The sequence below is a fragment of the Eptesicus fuscus genome, chromosome 10 (assembly GCF_027574615.1).
Source record: "Eptesicus fuscus isolate TK198812 chromosome 10, DD_ASM_mEF_20220401, whole genome shotgun sequence".
NCBI classification, from domain to species: domain Eukaryota; kingdom Metazoa; phylum Chordata; class Mammalia; order Chiroptera; family Vespertilionidae; genus Eptesicus; species Eptesicus fuscus.
In genome coordinates this window covers 27,694,940-27,719,518 of record NC_072482.1, presented here as the reverse complement: position 1 = coordinate 27,719,518, position 24,579 = coordinate 27,694,940, and the positions used below count along the sequence as shown (strand labels likewise).

The 24,579-nt window shown below is 39.2% G+C and overlaps 1 protein-coding gene across 1 annotated transcript in view; it reads left to right on the top strand.

Annotated features, from left to right (window-relative positions):
* Positions 1 to 24,579, top strand: part of EYS (eyes shut homolog) — a 1,391,558-nt gene that overhangs the window by 1,063,760 nt on the left and 303,219 nt on the right. Inside the window, 1 exon segment of the mRNA XM_054722350.1 lies at positions 24,111 to 24,275. Coding sequence (XP_054578325.1) covers positions 24,111 to 24,275 — 165 coding nt within the window.

Genomic DNA, 24,579 nt, shown 5'->3' with positions numbered 1-24,579 from the left:
ATGCAATAAAGCAAAGCCCAATAAAACGAGGCATGCCTGTATTCTAAGTTTCTTCAGAGAAAGGGTATTTTTGCATTTCTAGTTACTGACATGGGTATGAACCCAATACATGTTTATTAAACACAATTTAATTAATAAAACTTTAGTCACAAATTAAGAAGCTTAAGTTAGATCACATGGTGATTTATTGTATTATCTCCATAATCTTCTATTAGTTTAAAAGAATGTGACTTAGCAAGTTGGTCATCTTAGTAGCATTTCTGTGGGTGATTTTTAGTGACCATACCTGTGCAGTATCAAAATGGCCAACAGGAAAATGCATAAAACTCCATCAATCAACTAGTACATCTATGATAAGTCAAAATTAGTTGAGGTCACGGTTTGATTCCCCATCAGGGCACATGCCCAAGTTTCGGGCTCAGTCCCCAGTAGGGGGCATGCAGGAGGCAGTCAATCAATGATTCTCTCCCATCATTGATGTTTCTATTTCTCTCTCCCTCTCCCTTCCTCTCTGAAATCAATAAAAAATATATATATATTTAGAGGCCCAGTGCATGACAGTGCATGAAAATTCATGCACTGTAGGGGGGTTCCCTCAGCCCGGCCTGCCCCCTCTCACAGTCCGGGAGCCCTCAGGGGTGGGAGGCAACCCGGTGATCAGGGGAAGGAAATGCCCCATCACACCCCTGCTGCAGCCACTGCCGGCAGCACAAGCCTCGACCGCCCCTGGTTACCTGAGCCTTGGGCTGGCCCTGGGTGGCTGGGCAGCTGCCATCCGAGGCTTGCCTGTACCTCGGGCCGGCCCTGGGTGGCTGGGGGGCTGAGGGGACTGGGGGACTCTGGAGGCAGGTGTGCGGCAAGGCCAGGCCCGCCCCGACCTTGCTGCACACCTACCGCCCTGGTGGGGCTGAGGGGACTGGGCGCCGCCATCTTGTGGCTGTGGATGCTGCTATCTTTGAGGGTGTGGCAGTCAATTCGCATATTCCCTCCTTATTGGCTGTGGGTGCCGCCATCTTTGAGGGCAGGGCAGTCAATTAGCATATTCCCTCTTTAATAGATAGGATATGATGGTGCCCTGGCCTATGTGGCTCAATTGGTTGGAGCATCAAAAGGTAGCAGGTTTGATTCCCAGTCAGGGCACATACCCAGGTTGTGGGTTTGAGTCCCAGTTTGGATAGGTATGGGAAGCAACTGATTGATGTTTCTCTCTCACATCAATGATTCTCTCTCTCTCTCTCTCTCTCTCTCTCTCTCTCAAATCAATCAATCAATCAATAAGGGGTGGTATGTTTTTAAGTTTAGAAAAGCATTATAAAGAAAGAAGGTAATATAAGCAACAATAAACATCAGAAATATTTTTACCTTGGAAAAAAAAGGTATAATAGCAGATGTTAAAACAATAGACCAAGGAAAGTGTCAGTAATCGTAACAGCTCTTTTAGTAAAGTCTAGAGTTTTACTGATTATGTCAGTATTTTTCCAAATCTAGCTCATGGTTTCTCCTAGAGAGATGTTTAAGGTTTTGACACCTTTTCTCTTCACAGCCTTCCTGGTTTTCATCAAGTAGACCAGAGGCTGGAAAATGTTTTATGCCAAAGGCCAGAGAGTAAATAGTTTAGGCTTTGTAGGTCATAGAGACACTGTCACAACTATTCAGCTCTGCCCTTGTAGCTTGGAAGCAGCCACAGACGATGTGTAAAGTAACGGACATGGTGCCAGTAAAACTACTTAGCAAAACAGGAAGCATGCTGATTTGACCTGCTTGACAACTCCTGGTGTAGATTAATGCCAGCAATTTTATAGCCATTCTTAAACAAGACTGTAAGAAACTATCTTCACAGTTATAGTTGGTATACAAAAGAATATAGTCATTATAATCATTATAACACTTCACAAGTTACAAAACATCAGCATTCTACCTGATGCATCTGTAGATGCTTACCTTTGTAAAACTGATAATTACAACAAACTTCACCAAGAGAAAGAGAACAGATTTCATGTGTTTCCTCCAGGTTTTCTTATTCTCAGAACTAAAACATTTACAGGCAGTCCTCAGATTACGTCGGACTCGACGTACATCATTTCGTGGTTACGTCGCCATCTCCCATTCATTTATTTAAAAAAAAAAAAAAGTTCCGTCATTTCGATGTATGTATATATGTGCTTTATTTTTTTTATTTACCACAAGTGAAGGTCAGGAATTGTTATCTTTCTTTTAAACTTTTTTTTACTGTTTCACTTCATTACTGCTGTGTTTGTGCTCCATGTGAGTGACGTAGGTGCTTATGTGGGTGGGTTCCCACTGAAGGCGAAAAAAGCGTTACGAGGTCATCATAGGAACAGATCTCCGACGTAACCCGAGGACCTACTGTAGCTCCCACTTACTGTGTGAATACCACAAATTAGGGAATGTTGTTTACACTATGTAAATGCCATATAGTTATTTCCTTCTCTTAGCCTAATGAGAAGTACATTGCCCATTTTACATGTGAGTAAACTGAAGCTAAAAAAGGCTATATAACCCTCTCTGAGTATCACAACTATTATGTAACAGATCCAAAATTCAAACCCCAAAATTTCTTTTAAAACCTATGTTGTAGTACTGCAAGGCTTCGAAAGTCCAATAAGTATGGAAACATTATTAAATTTAAGTTCCAATTTGTTCCCAACTGGGGGGGGGGGAGATTTGCTTTTATAAATGTTTATATTTTATTATAACACTATTTATAATTCAAATTAAAATACTTGGAAAATATTTTCAAATATACTTTGGATATTATATTACAGTTTTAATATCCACTGTGAGTGAATATTTTTTTTTAATCAGCCAATAGCTTAAAAGACAGTTTTCAGTTTTCAATTGACATAGCCTTAAGGAAAAAAACAGAATCAAAATTTGCTTCATAATTTCGGAACTTAAAAATCTGTTTAATTTGCATTTCCATTGTCATGATGCCAATGCAATATTCATCTCCTGCCTATAATCTTAGAGGACAGACAGATTATATATATGTAACATTCTCTCTGAGACCTTATTCATAGTAAAAATTGTATTAAAAAATTGCTAAAGAGTGGAGAATTGGTTTTCCTGAAGACATACTAATTTTATCCTATGTTCATCAATGGAAAATTAGTATTAGGTTGCTATGTAGAAAACCTTTGAATTTGAAAAGAATTAGACTCATATAAAGGAATGGAGAAATTGTGTGAAGGGCCACCAATCCCAGGGTGAAAACTCAATTCTAATCCTGAATTTTTAACCATCAAGTTTATGACTTTGGAAAAATCATTCAGCCTCTTTGAATATCAGCTTGCTCAGATGAGCAAAAATTTGGGTGGTATGGGAAGAGGATAACTGTAAGATTCTATGATTCTATTACTGAGAAAAGGATTACTAAAATCCACATGTCTAAGCATTTGAGTTACTCTACTTATAGCATATTATAAGGCCATATAATTTGCCCTGTCCAGTTCAAAAATTTTTAATTATAATTTTTCACTTACAGTTTACTTTAACTGTTATTTTATATTAGTTTCAGGTATACAGCATAGTGGTCAGACAACCATCTACTTTACAAAGAGTTCCCCCTAATATTTCCAGCACCATACATAGTTATCACAATATTATTGACTATATTCTCTATGCTATAGTTTACATCCTGTGGCTATTTTGTAACTACCAATTTGTACTTCTTTATCTTTTCACCTCTTTCATGCAGTCCTCCAACCCTGCTCCCCTCTGATAAATACCAGTCTGTTCACTGTGCCTATGAGTCTGCTTCAACTGTGTTTGTTTATTTTGTTCTTTAAATTCCACATATAAGTAAAATAATATGATATTTCCCTTTCTCTGACTGACTTAGTTCACTGAGCATAATACCGCCTAGGTCCATCTATGCTGTCACAAATGATAAGATTTCATTCTTTTTATGGCCTAGATATATTCCATTGTGTGTATGTAATACCACATTTTTATCCACTTGTCTGTTTATGAGGACTTGGGTTGCTTTCATATCTTGGCTGTTGTAAATAATGCTGCAGTGAACATAGGAGTGCATATAGTCTTTTTTTGTTTACTTTGCATAAATCCCTAGAAGTGGAATCACTGGGTCCTAAAGAGGTTATTCGGATGGATATGTAGTTTGCTCATCAAATTCCTGGGTGAAACAATGCCTAAAAGAAAAGTGAATATGAGGGATGACAAAATCAAAGCCAAAAAACCTGGACAGGCTTGAATAATAAGCCAATTCAAATCACACTGAAAATATAATAGAGATAAATGTCTGTCCTTATGTGCAGATACAAATGGCTCAAGTACACCCCAGCTTTCATCCAGTAGCATTAGCCATTGGCAGTGTGTGGCTATAAGAACTCACTTGGCATTTATAGATCTGTAATAGATTTCTTTCTAATATTTTAAACCTCCCATTGTTCTCTACCATTTCAAAGGGCTTCCATCGGGAATTCAAAGTTTGGAGTAAACCTGGGTATCTGTCTTTTACATGTCATCACCAAGGCTTCTGATTATTCTTCAGAATTAAAATCATCTATTTGGAAACATTGGCTTCACTCTAAATTCATGGCCATCACCCTACACTGAACCTTCTACACAGTTCATTACTATTGTTTCTCTTTTTCACCTTTCTTTTGCAGTCTTCACAGTGACTGTTTTAAATCTTATCTATATTCTCAATTGTCAGACCTTCATTATTCCCCTTATTCTCAGAGGATGAATTTATATCCTATTTTTCTAAGAAAAATTATTGCCCTCAAATGGCATCTCTCAAAACTGACTTAAGGATCATCACCCATTTGTTCTTTCTTCTGTCCATTACCATAGAGGAAATTCCTAAACTACAGACCAGGCCAATTCTCCACTCATCTGTTGGCTCCTGTGGTAGATATTTCTCTTAAAGTGGGTGTCCATCATCTTTTAAATACCCTTTCTGTGTTTTATAAAATCTTTTGTTATAAGACTTGCCTCTGTAACATAACACATGACTCAACTTTCCCCTTGACTTATAACTAGGACACAAACAAGACAGAGGTTCTACCTGTCAGGAAATTCTTTTTCTTTTCCTATTTTTCCTGACAGTTCTTTTATTATTACTACTAGAGGCCCAGTGCACACATTTGTGCATGGGTGGGGTCTGGCCAGCCCGGCCCCAATCAGGGCCAAGCCTGTCAGGAGGTGGAGATGGCAGGAGGTTGACCAGACAGTCCAGCCTGCCCAGATCTAGGCTGGATCAGGGCCAGGCCAGCTGAGGGGAAGGGCCACAGGTGATTGGCCGGTGGGCTCCACCCCTGATTTGGGGAGGCGATTGGGGGTGGGGTTGGCTATGGGGTGAGGCTGTGGGCAGTGGGTCAGCTGGCCCCACCCCCAAAAGGGGTGGGGGAGACTGATCGGGGATCAGCAGCTAGGGAAGGGGCCATAGGAAGTTGGCCAGTCAGCCCCACCCCTGATTGGTGTGTGGGGGGGTGATTGGGGGCGGAGCTGGATGAGAGGAGGGGCCGCGGGCCAATAGGGGTGGTGGGGGCCCATCAGGGGCAGAGCTAATTGGGGGAGGGGCTGCAGGAGGTTATTGGGGTAGGTGGGGCGATCAGGGGTGGAGCCAGCCAGGAGATGGGGCTGCAGGCCGATTGGGGTGGGGTGGGCCAATTGTGGTGGGGCTGACCTGGGGGAAGGGCAGTGAAGGGGTTGGCCACCGCCTTACCCTAGATCGGAGTGGGAGAAGCCAATCAGAGGTGGAGCTGGCTACGGGGAGGGACCAGGGGAGGTTGGCCACCAGCCCCACTTCCTGATCGGGCCAGTTAACTAGGCACAGTGGGTGTCATAGCGACCAGTCATTATGGTCGTTACAGCTTTCCGGTCCCTGGCTTTATATATATATATATATATATATATATATATATATATATACTAGAAGCCCGATGCACGAAGATTTGTGCTAGAATGGGCTTTCCTTTCCCTGACTGCCAGCACCGCCTTTCCACTCCGGCCCAGCCCTTTTCTGCTCCAGCCCAGAGCTACCTCTAAGAAATACCTTTCACTCCCATTGCTCAGCTTCAACAAGTCATATTCCTTTAATTGCAAAATTTCTATCTGCCAGGCCAGTGTTGCTCACTGGCTGAGTGGCGACCTATGAACCAGGAGGTCACAATTTGATTCCCTGTCAGGGCACATGCCAGGGATGTAGGCTCTATCCCCAGTAGGGGGCATGCAGGAGGCAGCCGGTCAATGATTCTCTCTCATAATTGATGTTTCTATCACTCTCTCCACTTCCTCTCTAAAATCAATTTTTTTTTTTTATTATTGATTAAGGTATTACATATGTGTACTTAACCACCCATTGCCCCCCCCCTCACTCTTGCCCTCACCCCCCTGGTATCTGTGTCCATTGGTTAGGCTTATATGCATGCATACAAGTCCTTTGGTTGATCTCTCCCCCTTACCCCCACCTTCTCCTACCTTCCCTCTGAGGTTTGACGGTCTGATCGATGTTTCTCTGTCTCTGGATCTGTTTTCTGTTCGTCAATTTATGTTGTTCATTATATTCCACAAATGAGTGAGATCATATGACATTTATCTTTCTGTGACTGGCTTATTTCGCTTAGCATAATGCTCTCCAGATCCATCCATGCTATTGCAAATGGTAATAATTCCTTCTTTTTTACAGCAGCATAGTATTCTATTGTGTAGATGTACCATAGTTTTCTAACCCACTCATCTGCTGATGGGCACTTAGGCTGTTTCCAAATCTTAGCTATGGTAAATTGTGCTGCTATGGACATAGGGGTGCATATATCCTTTCTGATTGGTGTTTCTAGTTTCTTGGGATATATTCCCAAAAGTGGGACCACTGGGTTAAATGGGAGTTCCATTTTTAGTTCTTTGAGGAAACTCCATACTGTTCTCCACAGTGGCTGCACCAGTCTGCATTCCCCATAGCGGTGCACCAGGGTTCCTTTTTCTCCGCAACCTCACCAGCACTTGTCCTTTGTTGATTTGTTGATAATAGCAATTCTGACAGGTCTGAGATGGTACCACAATGCAGTTTTGGTTTGCATCTCTCAGATGATTACTGACTTTGAGCATGTTTTCATATGTCTCTTGGCCTTCCTTATGTCCTCTTTTGAAAAGTATCTATTCAGGGCTGTTGCCCACTTTTTGATTGTGTTGTTTATCTTCCTTTTGTTAAGTTGTATGAGTTCCCTGTAAAAGAGTAAACCCTTAATGGTGATAACATTGGCAAATATATTCTCCCATGCAGTGAGCTTTCTTGTTGGTAAATGTTTGGTAAAAACCTTGTTGATGGCTTCTTTTGCTGTACAGAAGCTTTTTATTTTGATGTAGTCCCATTTGTTTAATTTTCTCTTTAGTTTCCATTGTCCTGGGAACTGTATTGGTGAAGATATTGCTTTGGCATATGTTTGAGATTTTGCTGCCTGTGGATTCCTCTAATATTTTTATGTTTTCCCATCTTACATTTAAGTCCTTTATCCATTTTGAGTTTATTTTTGTGAATGGTGTAAGTTGATGGTCTAGTTTCATTTCTTTGCATGTATCTGTCCAATTATCCCAACACCATTTATTGAAGAGACTGTCTTGACTCCATTTTATATTCTTGCCTCCTTTGTCAAATATTAATTGAGCATAGTGGTTTGAGTCAATTTCTGGGTTCTCTATTCTATTCCACTGGTCTATATGTCTGTTCTTGTGCCAGTACCAGGCAGTTTTGAGAACAGTGGTTTTGTAATACAGCTTGATATCTGGTATTGAGATCCCTCCTACTTTGTTCTTCTTTCTCAGGATTACTGCAGCTATTCAGGGTCTTTTTTTTATTCCAGATGAATTTTTAAAGAGTTTGTTCTAGGTCTGTGAAATCTGCCGTTGGTATTTTAATGGGAAGTGCATTGAATCTATAGATTGCTTTGGGTAGTATGGACATTTTAATGACGTTGATTGTACCAATCCATGAACACGGTATGTTTTTGCATCTGTTTATGTCTTCCTCTATCTCTTTTTTCAGTGTCCTATACTTTTCTAAGTACAGGTCTTATACCTCCTTAGTTAGGTTTATTCCTAGTTATCTTAATTTTTTTGGTGCAATGATAAATGGGATTTTTTAATCTCTCTTTCTGTAAATTCACTATTGGTATATAAAAATGCCATGGATTTCTTGGTGTTAATTTTCTATGGTGTTAATTTTGTATCCTGCTACATTGCCAAATTCATTTATTAAGTCTAATAATTTTTGATGGAGTAGTTAGGATTTTCTATGTACAGTATCATGTCATCTGCAAATAATGACAGTTTTATGTCCTCTTTTCCAATTTGGATGCCTTTTATTTCTTCTTCTTGTCTAATTGCTGTGGCTAGCACTTCCAGTATTATGTCAAACAGGAGTGGTGAAAGTGGGCATCCCTGTCTCATTTCTGTTCTTAGGTGAAATGGTTTTAGTTTTTGCCCATTGAGTATGATGTTGGCTGTAGGTTTGTCACATAAGGCTTTTATTATGTTGATGTATGATCCCTCTATTCCCATTTTGCTGAGGGTTTTTATCAAGAAAGGGTGTTGGATTTTGTTAAATGCTTTTTCTGCATCAATTGATATGACTATGTGATTTTTATCTCTCAATTTCTTTATGTGATGTATCACGTTTATTGATTTGTGGATATTGTACCATCCTTGCATTCCTGGGATAAATCCTACTTGGTCATGGTGTATGATCTTTCTGATGTAATGCTGGATCTGATTTGGTAGAATTTTGTTGAGGATTTTGGCATCTATTTTCATGGGGGTTATTGGCCTGTAATTCTCTTTCATTGTGTTGTCTTTATCTGGTTTTGGTATTAGAGTAATGCTGGCTTCATGGAATGAGCATGGAAGTGTTCCTTCCTCGTGAATTTTTTGGAATAGTCTGAGGAGGATATGTTTTGGTTTTTCTTTGAATGTTTTGTAAAACTCCCCTGTGAAGCCGTCTGGCCCAAGGCTTTTGTTTGCTGGAAGCTTTCTGATGACTGCTTCAATTTCCTCCATAGTTATCGGCCTATTGAAATTTTTAGATTCTTCCTGATTGAGTTTTGGAAGGTTGTATTTTTCTAGGAATATGTCCATTTCCTCTAGGTTGTCTAGTTAGTTGGAATAGAGTTGTTCATAGTATTATTTAACAATCCTTTGTATTTCTATGGGGTCTGTTGTTATTTCACCTCTTTGATTTCTGATTTTGTTTATTTGGATCCTCTCTCTTTGCTTCTTGGTGAGCCTGGCTAGAGGTTCAACAATCTTGTTTATCCTTTCAAAGAACCAGATTTTGGTTTCATTGATCTTTTGTATTGTTTAAACCTGGTAAACAATAGGGTTATTGTTTCCAATGTATCCAATGCAGGAGCACCCAAATACATTAAAAAAAAAAAAACAAACAAAAAACCTCCTGGAAGATATAAAGGGAGAGATAGACAACAATACAATCATAGTAGGGGACTTTAATACCCCACTGACATCATTGAATAAATCCTCTAGACAAGAAACATCAGCAAAGAAATAGCAATCCTAAATGACTCTCTAGATCAGATGAACTTAATTGACATCTTCAGAACATTTCACCCCAAAGCCACGGAATATACGTGCTTCTCAAGTATACATGGGACATTTTCAAAGATAGACCACATATTGGGTCACAGGCAAAGTCTCTCCAGTTTCAAAAAGATTGAAATCATATCAAGCATCCTCTCAGACCACAATGGCATAATATTAGAAATTAACCACAATAAAAATAATAAAAAAAGTAAACACTTGGAAGCTGAATAGCATGCTATAAAATAATGATTGGGTTACCAAGGAGTCAAAGAAGAAATTAAAAATATCCTGGAAACAAATGACAATGAAAACACAACAATCCAAAATCTATGGGACACAGTGAATGCAGTCCTGAGAGGGAAGTTTATAGCTCTACAGGCCTACCTCAAAAAACAAGAAAAAATTGTAATAAATCATCTAACTCTGCAACTTAAAGAATTAGAAAGAGAGAAACAAGAAAAGCCCAGAGTGAGCAGAAGGAAGGAAATAATAAAGATCAGAGCAGAAATAAATGACATAGAGACCAAATTTAAAAAATTTAAATTATATCTTTAGAATAGTCCATACCTCTGAACTTTAGGCCCACATAGTCAACAAATATTACGTAGACATCTTCACTTGTATGTCTCCTTATGTATCAAAGTCAAATGTTCAAAACCAAATTCCTGATTTACAGAGAGAGAGAGAAAGAGTGAGAGAGAGAGAGAGAGAGAGAAGAGAGAGAGAGAGAAAGTCATCTGCCAATAGTTTTTATGCATGGTATACCTATTCACCCAATGTCTGATATATCGATATATGATGATAGATGATAGATAGATAGATAGATAGATAGATAGATAGATAGATAGATAGATAATTCTATTTTGTTCCACTGCACGTGTCTGTATTATTAATGTGAGTTAAAGTACAGAAAGAGGATGTAATGAGAAAGCCTTTGTATTCTGTCCTTGCTTACCTTTTTTAAAAGATTCTTTAGATTCTATGTGCACAAAATACCATTAATCACCAGGTTCATACTGTGTAGCACTTTATGACGTATTTTTATCCTTAATCCAGCAGAAGTCTATATTCAACTATAGAAAGAAGACAAAGTGAGCCTACCAGCTAAACAGTATGTTTGCAATCTCTAGCTGTGACTTCAAAGAGGTTTCTTTAGAAGCAGTTTTCTATCCCACTAGTTTTTAAGAGGAGAGGGAAAATTGTTTTGCAATATGAACTTTTAAACCTCACTTATTTTCATACCAATTGCCTGCCCCACACTTGAACCCAACAATTTCCCATATATTCAAGTACTTTTGTACTCATCATGCTTAGCCAGAATCAAAGCAGTTTAGTTGAATGAGACTGTGCTGTCTTATGGACCACAGATAAAAAGACCAGGCACATAAGTGGTGGCAATTCATGGACTTTCTAACGTTGCTTTTTCCCCCACTTTTGAGATTATTGAACTAAACTATTGAACCTTTTTAGATTTATCTTTGGATTTTGACCTTCATTTGTCCAATTCTTACAGCCTTTGAGGCATTTCAAATAGTAAAATAGCATGCTCATATGGTTATAGTAATAATTCCTTACTGTTTCTAGTAATTCCTTAACTTTCTCAGAGTTTGTGATTATTTTTAATGCTTGAGATAAATTTCTAATTATATCATTGATATTGCATTAGTGATCTCACATGACTAGAGTAGACTAAAAATTATTTTCATATCATGTAGATGTCTAATACTTGAAAATGTACATGCAAGTTATTGAAGAAATGAAAGAATAATAAAATGGACCAAGGCTAGGAAAAAAGATCAAACAATGAAGACTAAAAGAAGGTTGAAAAGTGAAAGACTTAGAGTAGCACTTACTTCCCAGTAGTATTCGGATCAGGAGAAAATAATTATTTATACTCATGATACATTTTTTCTAATGTATCATGTGCTTCAAGTTGAGGAGGAAATATGTAATTATGCTAGGGTAATGGGCAATGTTTACATAGGTAGCTACTTCATATTTAAAGTTGGAATGTACAAAACAGTTTATTACCCCTGTACATAAAAGAAACAAGTAAAGGCTTTGCTAGATGCAATGGCAGTAACATATATACATATACTGAGTGGCCAGACTATTATGATCTCTGAACGCATAATAATCTGGCCACTCATGTGTGTGTGTGTGAGTGTGTGTGTGTATACACATAAATGCATGAGTGGAGTTCAGCCAGTCTGGCCAAGGGGAGGGGACATGGGCAGTTGGCCGGTCTGCCTGCTGGTTGAACTCCTGGTCGAGGGGACAATTTGCATATTAGCCTTTTATTATATACGACATACACCGAGGACATACACTGAGTGGCCAGATTATTATGCATTCAGAGATCATAATAATCTGGCCACTCAGTGTATATATAGATATATATTGCTTAGAATATATATAGTATATACATATTGCTTAGAATTTAAGAAAAGGGCCTCTGAAGTTAAGAGGTCTAATTTGACATTTCCTAGCTGTGTGACCTTGCACAAGTTACTTAGCCTTTCCAAACTGCTGATTGCTCATTTGTAAAAGTGGATAATTATAGGATTGTATTGAAGATTAAAACGCATTACCCATATAAAAATAGTTCCTAGCACAGTTCTCACACCAAATGCGAGCTCAAAACATGTTATACATTAGTTAAATATTAGTTATACATTGTTAGAGTGGTATGAAAAGGATGTCACAGGGCTGATGAGGTTCAAGGAGCAGGGTCTTCAAGGCTAGAGAGTTAGTGAGGAGGAGAAATCAGGTGGAAAATGGTGAACATGGCAGCCAGGGGTAGACCTCTGTGAGGTAATCGGTCTTCCGTAACCTTTTGAGAGTCAGGTCGTATATGTAAGAGCCTCAGTTTTAGAATTAATAAGCAGTAGAGTCAGTCCTCAAAGGCAGATATTTCTAACTGTGCAACATTCAGAAAATTGCTCTCCTTTTAAAGAGGCTTAAAGGTCTCAGCTGTCATTTCTTAAAAAAAAAAAAAAGGAACAACAGTACTTTTGAGAGCATTGCCTGTCACATAGTAGTGCTCAATAAAAGCCAGCCAGTATTAAGAGGTTGATTCTAATTCTTCATATTCTCCCTCTCCTCTTCCCTCCTCTCTATTTCACCTCTCCCTCTTCTCTCCACTCCCCTCCCCTTCTCTCCAGTCCTTTCCTCTTCTCTAGCTCTAGCTCTATCTATCTCTATCTCTATCACTATCTCTATTTCTATCTCTTTCCTCCCCCCTCCACTCACTATCTGTCTCAGATCTGATACATCAAATTATCTGTATTGTGAGCTGAATATAGATGTTTATAATATTTTTTTCTAAGCCTGAGACACACAAATAATAGATAATGTGCACAGCTTATACATAGAACTTACTTAAAATTAAACTGTAGGTGGTAATTGCTGTGACAACGTTAAGACTGAATGGGACTTGTGGAAATGTATGGACCAGCAAGAGTTTGAAAACTACTGTATTTCCTTTTAAAAATAAATGAAGTTGATGGAAGAGAGATAACAGATTTACTGAGAACATCTGCACTTTTTTGGAGACATATCATCATTTTTTTTAAAGAGAGGAAATTGGTGGCTGGCTATTAAGTTCTTATAAAAGTCAGAGGCTTTGAATTGCCTACTGTAGTAAGAGATCACAAAGAGGTTCAACAAAGTCAACTCATCCTCACTTAATTCAATTCATCACACATTCCCACCTGGATACAATGCACCTAAAACCTGAGGAAAGGTTTTAGCTAATTACTGAAGCAGGAAAGCTGGATACATATGTGATGCCTGCTTTTAAGGAACTCATAGTTGTCACCTAGTGAGTTGTACAGGAAAATATCACTGTACAATTGAATAAACATTGTAAATAGAAGTGTATATTTGTGTTAATAACAAGGAAGATATTATCAGCTTGATATTGAGAAGGAAATGCATTCTTTTTTATGGTTGGCTAATATTCCATTATACATATGTACGTCTACATTTTTATCCACACATCTATTGATGGACACTTGGGTTGCTTTCATAACCTGACTATTGTAAACAATCCTGCAATGAACATAGGGGTACACATATTCTTTCAAATTAGTGTTTGGAGTTTCTTTGGATATATACCCAGAAGTGGAATTACTGGGTCATAGGTTAGTTCCATTTTAATTTTTTGAGAAAGCTCCCCTGTTTTCCACAATGGCTGCACAAATCTGCATTCCCACCAATAGTGCATGAGGGTCCCCTTTTTTTACATCCTCACCAACACTTGTTATTTGTTGATTTATAAAAAAGGTGAAGGCCCGGATGGAGTGGCTCAGTAGTTGAACATTGACCTATGAACCAGAGGGTCAAGGTTATATTCCCAGTCAGGACACATGCCCAGGTTGTGGGCTCAATCCCCAGTGTGGGGTGTGCAGAAGGCAGCCGATCAATGAGATAATCAATGATTCTCTCTCATCGTTGATGTTTCTATCTCTCTCTCCCTCTCCCTTCCTCTATGAAATCAATAAAAATTATTTTTTTAAATGAAGGGATTAACAAATATAAATTGGTAGTTACAAAATAGTCACAGGGATGTAAAGTAGAGCATAGGGAATATAGTCAATAATATTGTAATAACTATGTATGGTGCCAGCTGGGTATTGGAAATATTGGGGTATACACTATAAAGTAGATGATTGTCTAGCCATCTTGCTGTACATCTGAAATACAAAATAACATGGATTGTAAACTGTAACTGAAAAATAAAATTTAAATTAAAAAAAGAGGAGGATCAAATTTTAAAAGACAACCAACAACAACCTAGCTTGGATATGCTGAGTTTAGGTTACCTATATTCTTTCCAAATGTATCTCTCTAGTAGACAGCCAGACATAAAAGGTCAGAAGCTATCTGTGCTAAAGATAGAAAATTGAGAGTTTTCAGAACTAGAAAGTAGATAAAGTTATGGGAACAAATGAGATCACTCAGGGAAATTTTTTGAACTATGAGAAGAAGGTATAGAAATAGACTAGAGAGAGATTGGTAGCTATTATAACATGTCAAGTACAGTTTGAGATATTGATGGTTCTTTCCCTTTCTTGTACTGGTTTTGTTTATAGTGAATGTAAATTTTTTTGTGTGTGCTAAGCAATGTTCTACTTGGTTTTATTTTGTAAAAGGAAGGAGGTAGCGTATAGCTCTAAAGCATCACATTTTTTTTAGAGGGTCATCCATTCTTTAACAGAGAAACCAAGGAATGAAAAACAGTATAGCTAGAGTATCTGTGACAATGAAGAATGAGAAAGGATTTTGTTTTGTCCTGTTTTGTTTAACATGGGTTGTTTCCTTGTGCATTGCTTTGGTCAGATGCAGAGAAACTCTCTTCATGCTTTAAATGGAGGAAGGAAGCAGCTATGATGAAATGGAGAAATGTTAGTTCTGCCTTCTTTATTCCATGCTTTTCTATGGCTGGGAAAGACCATGCTGCAAAAAAAAAAAAAAAACCAGCAGTGGTGCAGGCAGCAACTTCAGACTTGTTGATCTTTTTTATCAGGCACCTAACAAATTTATTACAGTTTATGGATTAATATAAATGTGAATATCTAATATGGAGAAATTATCCCAGTAAAGGTAATAATATAGTTCATGATACTTGGGCCATCCAAATCTAACATATTTTTTAATTCTAAATAAACAAAAATATATGATGTGGTAAGAATGTTTAGTATATTTTATAAATACTAAACTACAGTACTATACTTTATATTATATGTATGAACTAGAGGCCCAGTGCATGAAATTTGTGCATGGGTAGGGTCCCTAGGCAGGGCCGGCTATCAGGGCCAATCTGTGGGGCAACCAGAGGGGTGATCCGGGCCCCCACTCACACCCACCTAGGCCGGCCTGGCTCTGTCTTCTCTCCAGCCTCGCCCCCCGCCACCGCTACGTGGGTCGCTTCCCTCTGCAGGAGGCTGGCCTGGGGCCTGCAGGCTGGGGAAAGCTCCTGCATTAAGCATCTGCCCCCTGGTGGTCAGTGCGCATCATAGCGACCAGTTGTTCTGCTGGTCGTTCTGCTGTTCGGTCGATTTGCATATTAGGGTTTTGTATGGATAGATACTGCAGACAAAGGAGCCCATTTCTATTCAGAATGAATAAACTTTATGCTGCTCTGTTGTACTGGGTTCAGGGTAAAGATCCTAATCTCATCTATTTTTTTGTTTGTTTGCTTGCTTATTTGTTTTTTGTTATTCCATGGTGCCCTCCTGGACTAAATTTCAATGAGTTGTTGTTATTAACTGACTGAGATCCTGATTCATACTATAGAAGTATATTGAGTGAAAAACATTAAATTCACCCATGTTTTTAATATAAGGTCCTTCAAACTCAGTACTGTTGTTTCTTTCACACCTTCCTTTGACAATTTAAGAGTTTGGAGGCTTTTTAACATAACATAATTTAGGACTGATTTTAAATTTTGTTAACCATAGAAAAGTTAATATAATTAGGTCAACCTATATAACCCTTTAAGACACTTAAACATTGCATATTTCTAAGTTGTAATTAGAAACCACTAATGAACTACTATACGACATATTTTGTAAGATGTTTAGTACATGTTTTTTATCTAAAAACCCTGGTTTTCTTCCCATGTATAATTGGAAGGGAAATGAATTTGGAGTGTGTTCAAAAGCATTGCCTGGAGAGGCTTCTGGCAGCAGCGGGGGAACACTCCGCCTAACCCCAATTAGTCTTGTTTTCCACGTTCAGGGCAGTTCTGTTTTTCAACATATTCACTAAACATGATGATAATGAAAATTAATATGGTTAGAAAAGCAATTCAATAGCAAATGTTTATTGTTCATAATTGTTGTTCCCCGTCATAATTTTCATAAAACCTGTCAGCTCTGAGAAAAGGCTTAAGGAGTGTGTGAGCTAAGAAGCAGGCAGGTGTGCCTGAATTATACAATAGGTATGCTCCTGCAAAGTAACGTGGAAGTCATTTTTTTAAGCAAATTGAATTTTTACTGCTCTTGGTGAGTTCACTACTTCTCAGAATAAGTAAAACCTGATTATGGATTCAAATTTGATTCATATATGAACCCTTATGTAAAGAGTGTCTTCTTACAGAAATTTTCCTGTGGATTTATCAATAATGTGAAAAGCTTGGCCACGAGAAAAATGCTAGAACCCAATCTCTATAGTCTTGATTCATCTCATTTTAATTATAAGAATATGTAGTTTTTCTGTCCTTTAAAGGAACTACCCAAAATGATCATTTTTCTATAGTTACATTTATCCAAGAATATATCTGCCTACAATCTACAAAACTACTCATGCCATGGGAGAATGCAAAGCTAAATCAGACTCAGATCTTGCCACCAGAGAATGAATAGTATGAAAAGATATATGAAATAGGTTTTGTTAGACTCTCCTTCTTATCTAATCTTACAGCTCACATTAGGCTTAATGCTCCTGGATGAGAGCAAATGTCAGAAAAACAGTTAAGCAAATAGAGTAGTATACCTTCCCAGGGTCCAAGGAAAATTCTACCACATTAGTAGAATAAATTCTACCAACTTCTAACTTGGGGTTTTCTTCCATGAAGCTAAAATTTAAGCTTCATGAGGATGAGTCGCTACCTATTTTGCTCACCACTGTATTCCTTGACCAGTTCTAGCAAATAGTAGCCACTCAATAAATATTGGTTCAGTGGCCCTAACTGGTTGGCTCAATGGATAGAGCATCAGCCTGTGGAATGAAGGGTCCTGGGTTCTATTCTAGTCAAGGACATATGCCTGGGTTGCTGGCTCAATCCCCAGGGGGGGGGGGGGGTGTTCAGGAGGCAGCCAATCAATGATTCTCTCTCATCATTGATGTTTCTCTATCTCTTTCTCTCTGAAATAAAAATAAATTAATTAATTTTAAAAATGTATATTGGTTCAGTGAGTGAAAATATCAATGACTCCAAATAGTGTAGGTAAAAGCAACAGGAAGAAACAGTGTCTAAAACCATATTATGATAGAATCAACAGATATACAACTTTTAAAGTTATATGATATTCTATTAATTTAAAACCCAAGCCCAGTCTCTTTATAATATTAACCATTTTCTCTGCCACAGCCATATCCAAATTTGTCATCTAAACATCCTCCAGTGTAGAGCTATATTGCATTTTAACTTGATTGGCATATGTTTTTTCTCCTTATATATTAACTAGAGGCCAGAATTTGTGCACAGTACGGTCCCTAGACTTGGCCTATGATCAGGGCTATCTTCCCTGGCTGCCAGCAGCCGGCCCTGCCCCCCACCACCACCCACCCCTGTTTCCCTGTTTGCCATCAGGTGATCAGAGCCTGCCAGCTGGGGGGAGGGACCAATAGGTCAGACTTCCCTCCTGCTTGTCGCCCCACCCCCACTGCAGATCACCCTCTGTGTGATGGGCGACTGGTGGGGCGGGGGCCTTTGCCTGGCACTGCCCATGTCCTCCGCCACCCACCTCTGGTTCCCCATTTGCCTCCAGGCAATGGGAGCCTGCCAGCCAGGGAAAGGGACTGAGAAGTGGTCAGTGTGCCTCATAGTGACTGGCCGAGTGGTCGTTCTGCCTTTAGGGTCAATTTGCATATCACCCTTTTATTATATAGTATAAATGGTGCATGTACAGTTCTGTATCTACTAAACATTCTGCTCCATTTGGTACAACTCTAACAATGTTATGGGCTTTTCTGGTCACAAGAGAGAAAATTCATTTCCTTAACACATATTTTTCCAAGTCTTCTCAGAATTCATTTATTTAGAATATTCTATTTTTACTAATTGAGGTGAATTTAGCTCCCTTATCTAATGTAACAGGTTCAGATTTACTATTTTATCAGTTCTGCCCCAAATTTCTTAACAATTGTAATATAAGGAAGAAAACATGCATACATTGAAAGAGTTGTAGCTCAGTACGATAGGGAGTTCAAATTTAGAGGAATAGTCAAGGTGAGCATTGAATTAAAAGAAGCCCTGTGCATTACCACCATTTGTCCACCATCCAGAGCTGAAAAGTCAGTGCCGACATGTGCACATAAGGAACTGGTGGACATTGAAATTGGGTCTCAAAAGAACTGTTGCTCCAGAAAGAAACTCACTACAGACTGATTCATTTGCCTATCAGCATAACTATTATCGCTCTTCTCACATTCAGTTCTTATAAGTATATTTCTAGTAACACATGATCTCACTCATCTAGGGGAAATGATGAACAACATAGACTGATGAACAAGAACAGACCCAGAAACAAGGAGGCATCGATCGGACTGTCGGGCCTCAGAGGGAGGGTAGGAGAGGGTGGGGGTAGGGGAGAGAGATCAACCAAAGGACTTGTGTGCATGCATACAAGCCTAACCAATGTTTAAGGACAACAGGGGGTTGGGGGCATCCGTGGGGAGGGGTGGGGGATAGGAATGGGGGGATGAGGACAAATATGCAACACCTTAATAAAGAAATTAAAATAAAATAAAAAATAAATAAAATAAATGAAAAAAAGAAGAAGAAGAAGAAGCCCTGTATACCTAGGATTATGGGGCAGGGCATTCCAAACAAATAGAACAGCATAAACACAAGTAGAGCCACAGAAGAAAATGTTGTTCTGCCTTAATGGTGCCTGTGTGCGTGTGTGTGTGTGTGTGTGTGTGTGTGTGTGTGTGTATGCAAACATGAAAAATATGACCATGGAGGGTCTAGTTTTATTCTAAAAGCAGCTGAATTATCCTGTAGTACTGAAGACCTTAGATGATTACAAATAAGTAAAATTGACATGATAACAATAACAGCCAGCAGACACTATAGGAAGGGAGCCCAGTTAGAAAGAATCTGTTGTCAACACTTGAGTTGAACTGCCATGAGAACTTAAATAAGGGCAGTGGTAGCAGAAGGAAAGTTGCAAGATCTGATCTGAGAAAGAGGTGACAGGAACCAGCAACTAGTTTGAAAAGAGATGGGTGGATAATGATGCTGAGTTTCTAAGCCTGGGAGAAGAAGTGCTATGAGTAAGAAAATGGAGGAGGATCTGATTTAGAAAAGACATAGATGAACTGTGTCCCAGGACAGAGCTCTGGAAACTGTGTTATGGAATGGTTGAAAGAACATTCTGAAAAGGTGCTATTGAGCAAGTAAGAAGAAAATCAAATTGTAGTACATTGTCATGAGAGACAAGGAAGGAGAAAGTTAAATAAAAGTAAGTGCTAAGATTTGGAAACAGCCTAAGTGCCCATCAGCAGATGAATGGATTAAAAACCTGTGATACATCTACACAATGGAATACTACACTGCTATAAAAAAAAGAAAGAACTCTTATCATTTGCAACAGCATGGATGGACATGAAGAGCATTATGCTAAGAGAAATAAGTCAATAGGAGAAAGATAAATATCGCATGATCTCACTCCTTTGTGGAATATAATGAACAACATAAACTGATGAACAAAAACAGATCCAAAGACAGAGAAGTGTCGAACAGACGGTCAAATCTCAGAGGGAAGGCAGGAGTGGGGAGGGGAGGGATAGAGATCAACCAAAGGACTTGTATACATGCATATAAGCCTAACCAGTGGACACAGACACTAGGGGGATGAGGGCATGTTCTGGGGGTAGGAGTGGTCAGGGAGAGATCAATGGGGAGGAGGCGGGGGCGGGGGGAAGGAGACATATGTAATACTTTAAAAATAAAGAATTTTTTTTTAAAGGTAAGTATTACAGAGATTTCTAGGCATATTAGCTCTGATGAATGATTTGCTAACTAGGCCTAAAAACTTTGGAAAAACACTGATCCAGTAAAATAGAACCATTCAGGAAAATTTCTAGAAGTTAAAGATTGTGTGTAAAAGGACAAGAAATTATCAAATATGTGCTACCATGTAACTTAAATTAAGCAGTTTGCTAATAAATAAATTATTATCTGACAATACAAAGTTATAGATGTAAATGAGATGTAAGAATAAACTTTACAACCCAGGATGTAATGCTATAAACAAAATAAAGTGCCGTATCTAAAAGCAGGATTTAACTAGCAAATACTCTTGATATTAAAAAAGGTCAGCATTTGAAGAAGAGAGGGTTTTAGAGACACACTTTTGAGGACAATGGTTTTGTAGAATGCTGTGTGTTGAACTCACCCCTTACCCTCATCGCATGTGACGGGGGGTGGGGGGTAGGATGGGTCACTAAAACTAGGTCACTTGGTGGGGAACACTATGGACTATGGACCAACAGTCATACATTCAAACCTGAGAAAGCCAAAGCAGCCTCTGTGTGTGTGTGGTGGGGGGGGGGGGAGGGCGGTTAGTAGGGAGGGCGGTGGTTGTGGAGATAAAGGGACAGAAACAGAAAGAGAAGACTGTTTGAAAATTAACTATACCCCCACAGACAATAAGACAGGGAATGGAGGAGTGTTTACCATGAACTAGGAATGGACCCCTTAGAAAAGAGTTTTGGCCCAGAGCCCCCTTACGTTCTGTCCAAGTGGTTTTTCTAGTCAGGTGAACAAGACCACGTTAACGTTCCCCTCAGCTGGACTGAATTTTAGACAGGCAGGCTTCATCCTGGCTCTAGGCCTCTGACCTCACTTTTCTTAGAGAATTTACTTTAGAAAACTTTCAATTATAGATTCTTTCCTTGGCTCCTTTGGGTTGTAAATCTTCTTTGAAAGCTTCTTTGAAAGACACCCCAGGAGTGTCTTTCTGCAGGACCTGGAGCCATCTCTTCCAAAAGTAATCAAGAAAATAGTGGTCCTATCAGCCAGGCTCTGGGAGAGGGGAAGCCTCACTTCAATGGGTGCCTCACTCCACGTTGTAAATTGCCTCCAGTAATGACAATAGGAGAAAGCTTATTTTTGAGGGGGTAAGGCCTACGAGCAAAACCAGTAGCTTATGATCCCCTCACCTCAGCTCTTAAAACCTCTAACATTCAGAGCAAAGACTTAATTCTAGCCTCGCTCCACTATTGCATTAGGCTTGAATGCAGTCTTTCTTGCCTATTGAACTTTGTCCAGTGCAACTTTTTCTTTGACACAGGAAAGCGGTTGTCCAACAGCAAGAGTCTGCATATAATGTGAAAAATCAGTGTGGGACCAAGTTAAGAGTGACGAGCCAAAGGCAGGCTACTGCACAAGCCCTAGAAATGGCTGTTGACAGAGGGTTTCTAAAGCTTGCACAAATCCTCATGAGTCACAGGGTTGACAGCTTAACTACTGAATATAGAGGGCCCTCAGTTCAATTTGAATTTCAAATAAACAACAAATCACTGTTTTAGTATAATTATGTTTCAAACATTGGATAAGATCTACTAAAACAATGGTTTGTTGTTTGTTTGAAATTGAAGTATAACTGAGCATCCTGCATTTTATCTGGCATTCCTGCCAGGAGGGATACAGCGCATTTTAAACCTCCACTCTTCCTAGAGAGCCTGAGGCCTGCTTGCAATGTTAGTCACCAGCTCTAATCGCTCTCCTTCACTGTGCGCTTCTTTCCACCTCACCTTGTCTTCTCCCATTTAAAGCTAGAAAGGTCCAAAGCAGCAGCTAGCCTGAAGGGGTAGGGGGTGGGGAGAAGGAAATAGGAACAGAAACCAGCTTCTCTCTGCCCCTCAAGACAGACAGCAGCTGTCAGGCACCCCACAGCTTTGACTGGTGAAGGGGGCTAAGGGAAGTCATATCTATGAAGGAAAATGTTAAGTGTCAATAAACTTCTTAGGCTGTATATTAGTTTTTTAAATTATTGTATAACTTAGAAAGAAGGTATGACTCATATGGATTGCCAAGTTTTCACCCAGAAGCAAAGAAAATTTCCCCATTGTGAGAGAAACAAAAAATAAAGTTGCATTTCTAAATCTTAGGTAATATACTTGCTCAGTGTACCAAGTCCATAGGTCTAAATATATATATGACAATAAGATAAATACTTTTTAAAACTTATGTCTCAGGATTTTATGAGATTAAGCATTTAAAAGATTAAGAATTCTAATTACTAATAGCCTTGCATAGTATAGTAATACTCCTTAAAAATATCTTATATAGTAGAGGCCCGGTGCATGAAATTCATGCACGGAGGGGGGGGGGGGGGGGATTCTCCCTCACCACGGCCTACACCCTCTCCAATCTGGGACCCCTTGGGGTGTGTCCGGCTGCCAGTTTAGGCCCGATCCCCCCTGTGGAATCGGGCCTAAACTGGCAGTTTGACATCCCTCTCACAATCTGGAACTGCTGGCTCCTAGCTGCTCACCTGTATGCCTGCCTGATTGCCCCTAACCACTCCCCTGCTGGCCTGATTGACACATAACTGCTCCCCTGCTGGCCTGATCACTCCCAACTGCCCTCCCCTGCAGGCCCAATCGCCCCCAACTGCCCTCCCCTGTTGGCCTGATGGTCCCCAATTGCCCTCCCCTGCAGGCCTGGTCCCCCCCAACTTCTTTCCCCTGCCGGCCTGGTCACCCCCAACTGTCCTCCCCTGCTGGCCTGTTTGCCCCCAACTGTCCTTCCCTGCCGGCCGTCTTGTGGCAGCCATCTTGTGACAATGTGAGAGCATCCATCTTGTGGCAGTGTCACACGAGGGTGTTGCATGAGGGCGTAACGCCACCTAGGCTTTTATTATATAGGATCAGTGAAAAGCACTAAATATTAATGACTATTAATAAAAAGAATGACAGTTTTCTAATATTTTTGTGTCACAGATATTTGTTTTTTATTGAAATATAATTACATCAAATAAACTGTATCAATTTTAAGTGTATTAATTTGATGTCTAGCCATTTATACCATAGAATATTTTAAGAATCTAATGAAAACTATTATTTCACACTAGTAGCCCTGCGCATGAATCCGTGCACCAGTAGCTCGCCAGGAGCTCGCTGCTGCCCTCCAGTAGCTCTCCGCCCTCTGCCCCGCCCTCCTGTAGGTCCCCCCACCACCCCTCATAGCTTTCAGCCCTGCCCTCTCCTGTAGCTCTCTGCTGCCCGCTTGTAGCAAGCTGCCCCACCCTCCTGCTGATCCATGATCCGGTCATTACATGGTCCGTCGTTACACTTCATGGATTAATGATAATTTGCATATTACATCTTTATTATAGAGGATATGCAGGGATACAGATGTATTTCATACAATTTCAGGGTGTTTATTCTCCCTTAATCAAAAAAAAAAAATTATATTCCTGTTTTGAGTCTTTTCCTCTAAACTGGTGGTTTAATTATATGAGACAATGACATTACAAACGTATTGTACTTAATGTTGGAACTAAATTGCTTAATGTTGGATCTAAATAATATTTGTAAATATCAGTTTTATCTTTTTAAATGAATGCTAACTATTAATATTATGTTCTCATCTGCTTGATTAGCAATATAATAATACAAGGTGTTCCAAAAAATATATACACACTTTGAATAATTATAAAGGCAGTGTCTATTAAAATACATTTCATTTTCAAAATTGAGCTGTCAGCTGTTAAAGTATATATACATTTGGGGGGAGAGGGAGACAGCCTGTATATCAGAACACATTAACATGACTGTGTTTTTTTCAGATACAGGTTTATTTTTCCCATCTTTCAATGGGAATTCCTATTTAGAGCTGCCTTTCTTTGCAATCCTAAATGAGTTGAAGTCTGTCCTGGAAAAAGAACATAGCAGAATTGTTACCATCTACTTGACTATAAAAACAAACACTTTGAATGGGACCATTCTCTACAGTGAGTATGAAATGTTTGACCTCCTATGTGTTAAGTTTCTTTCTCAAATATTAACCTATTGAATCAATGAACTATTCATTTAAATACTATGGAAAAACTTTTCTAGCCTAGTGCATAAGGCATTACCCCCCTCCGCCCCCCCAAAAAAAATCTTTGTGCTTTCTAGTTTGGACATTTCTTTAATTTATGAGTCATTCAATGGAACATGACTTACAAACAGGCTCTGAACCAGAAGGAAGGATACAGCAAGCATATATATGTCATAGCTATTGCAGTAAAACATAAATGTTACAAATGTTTCAGA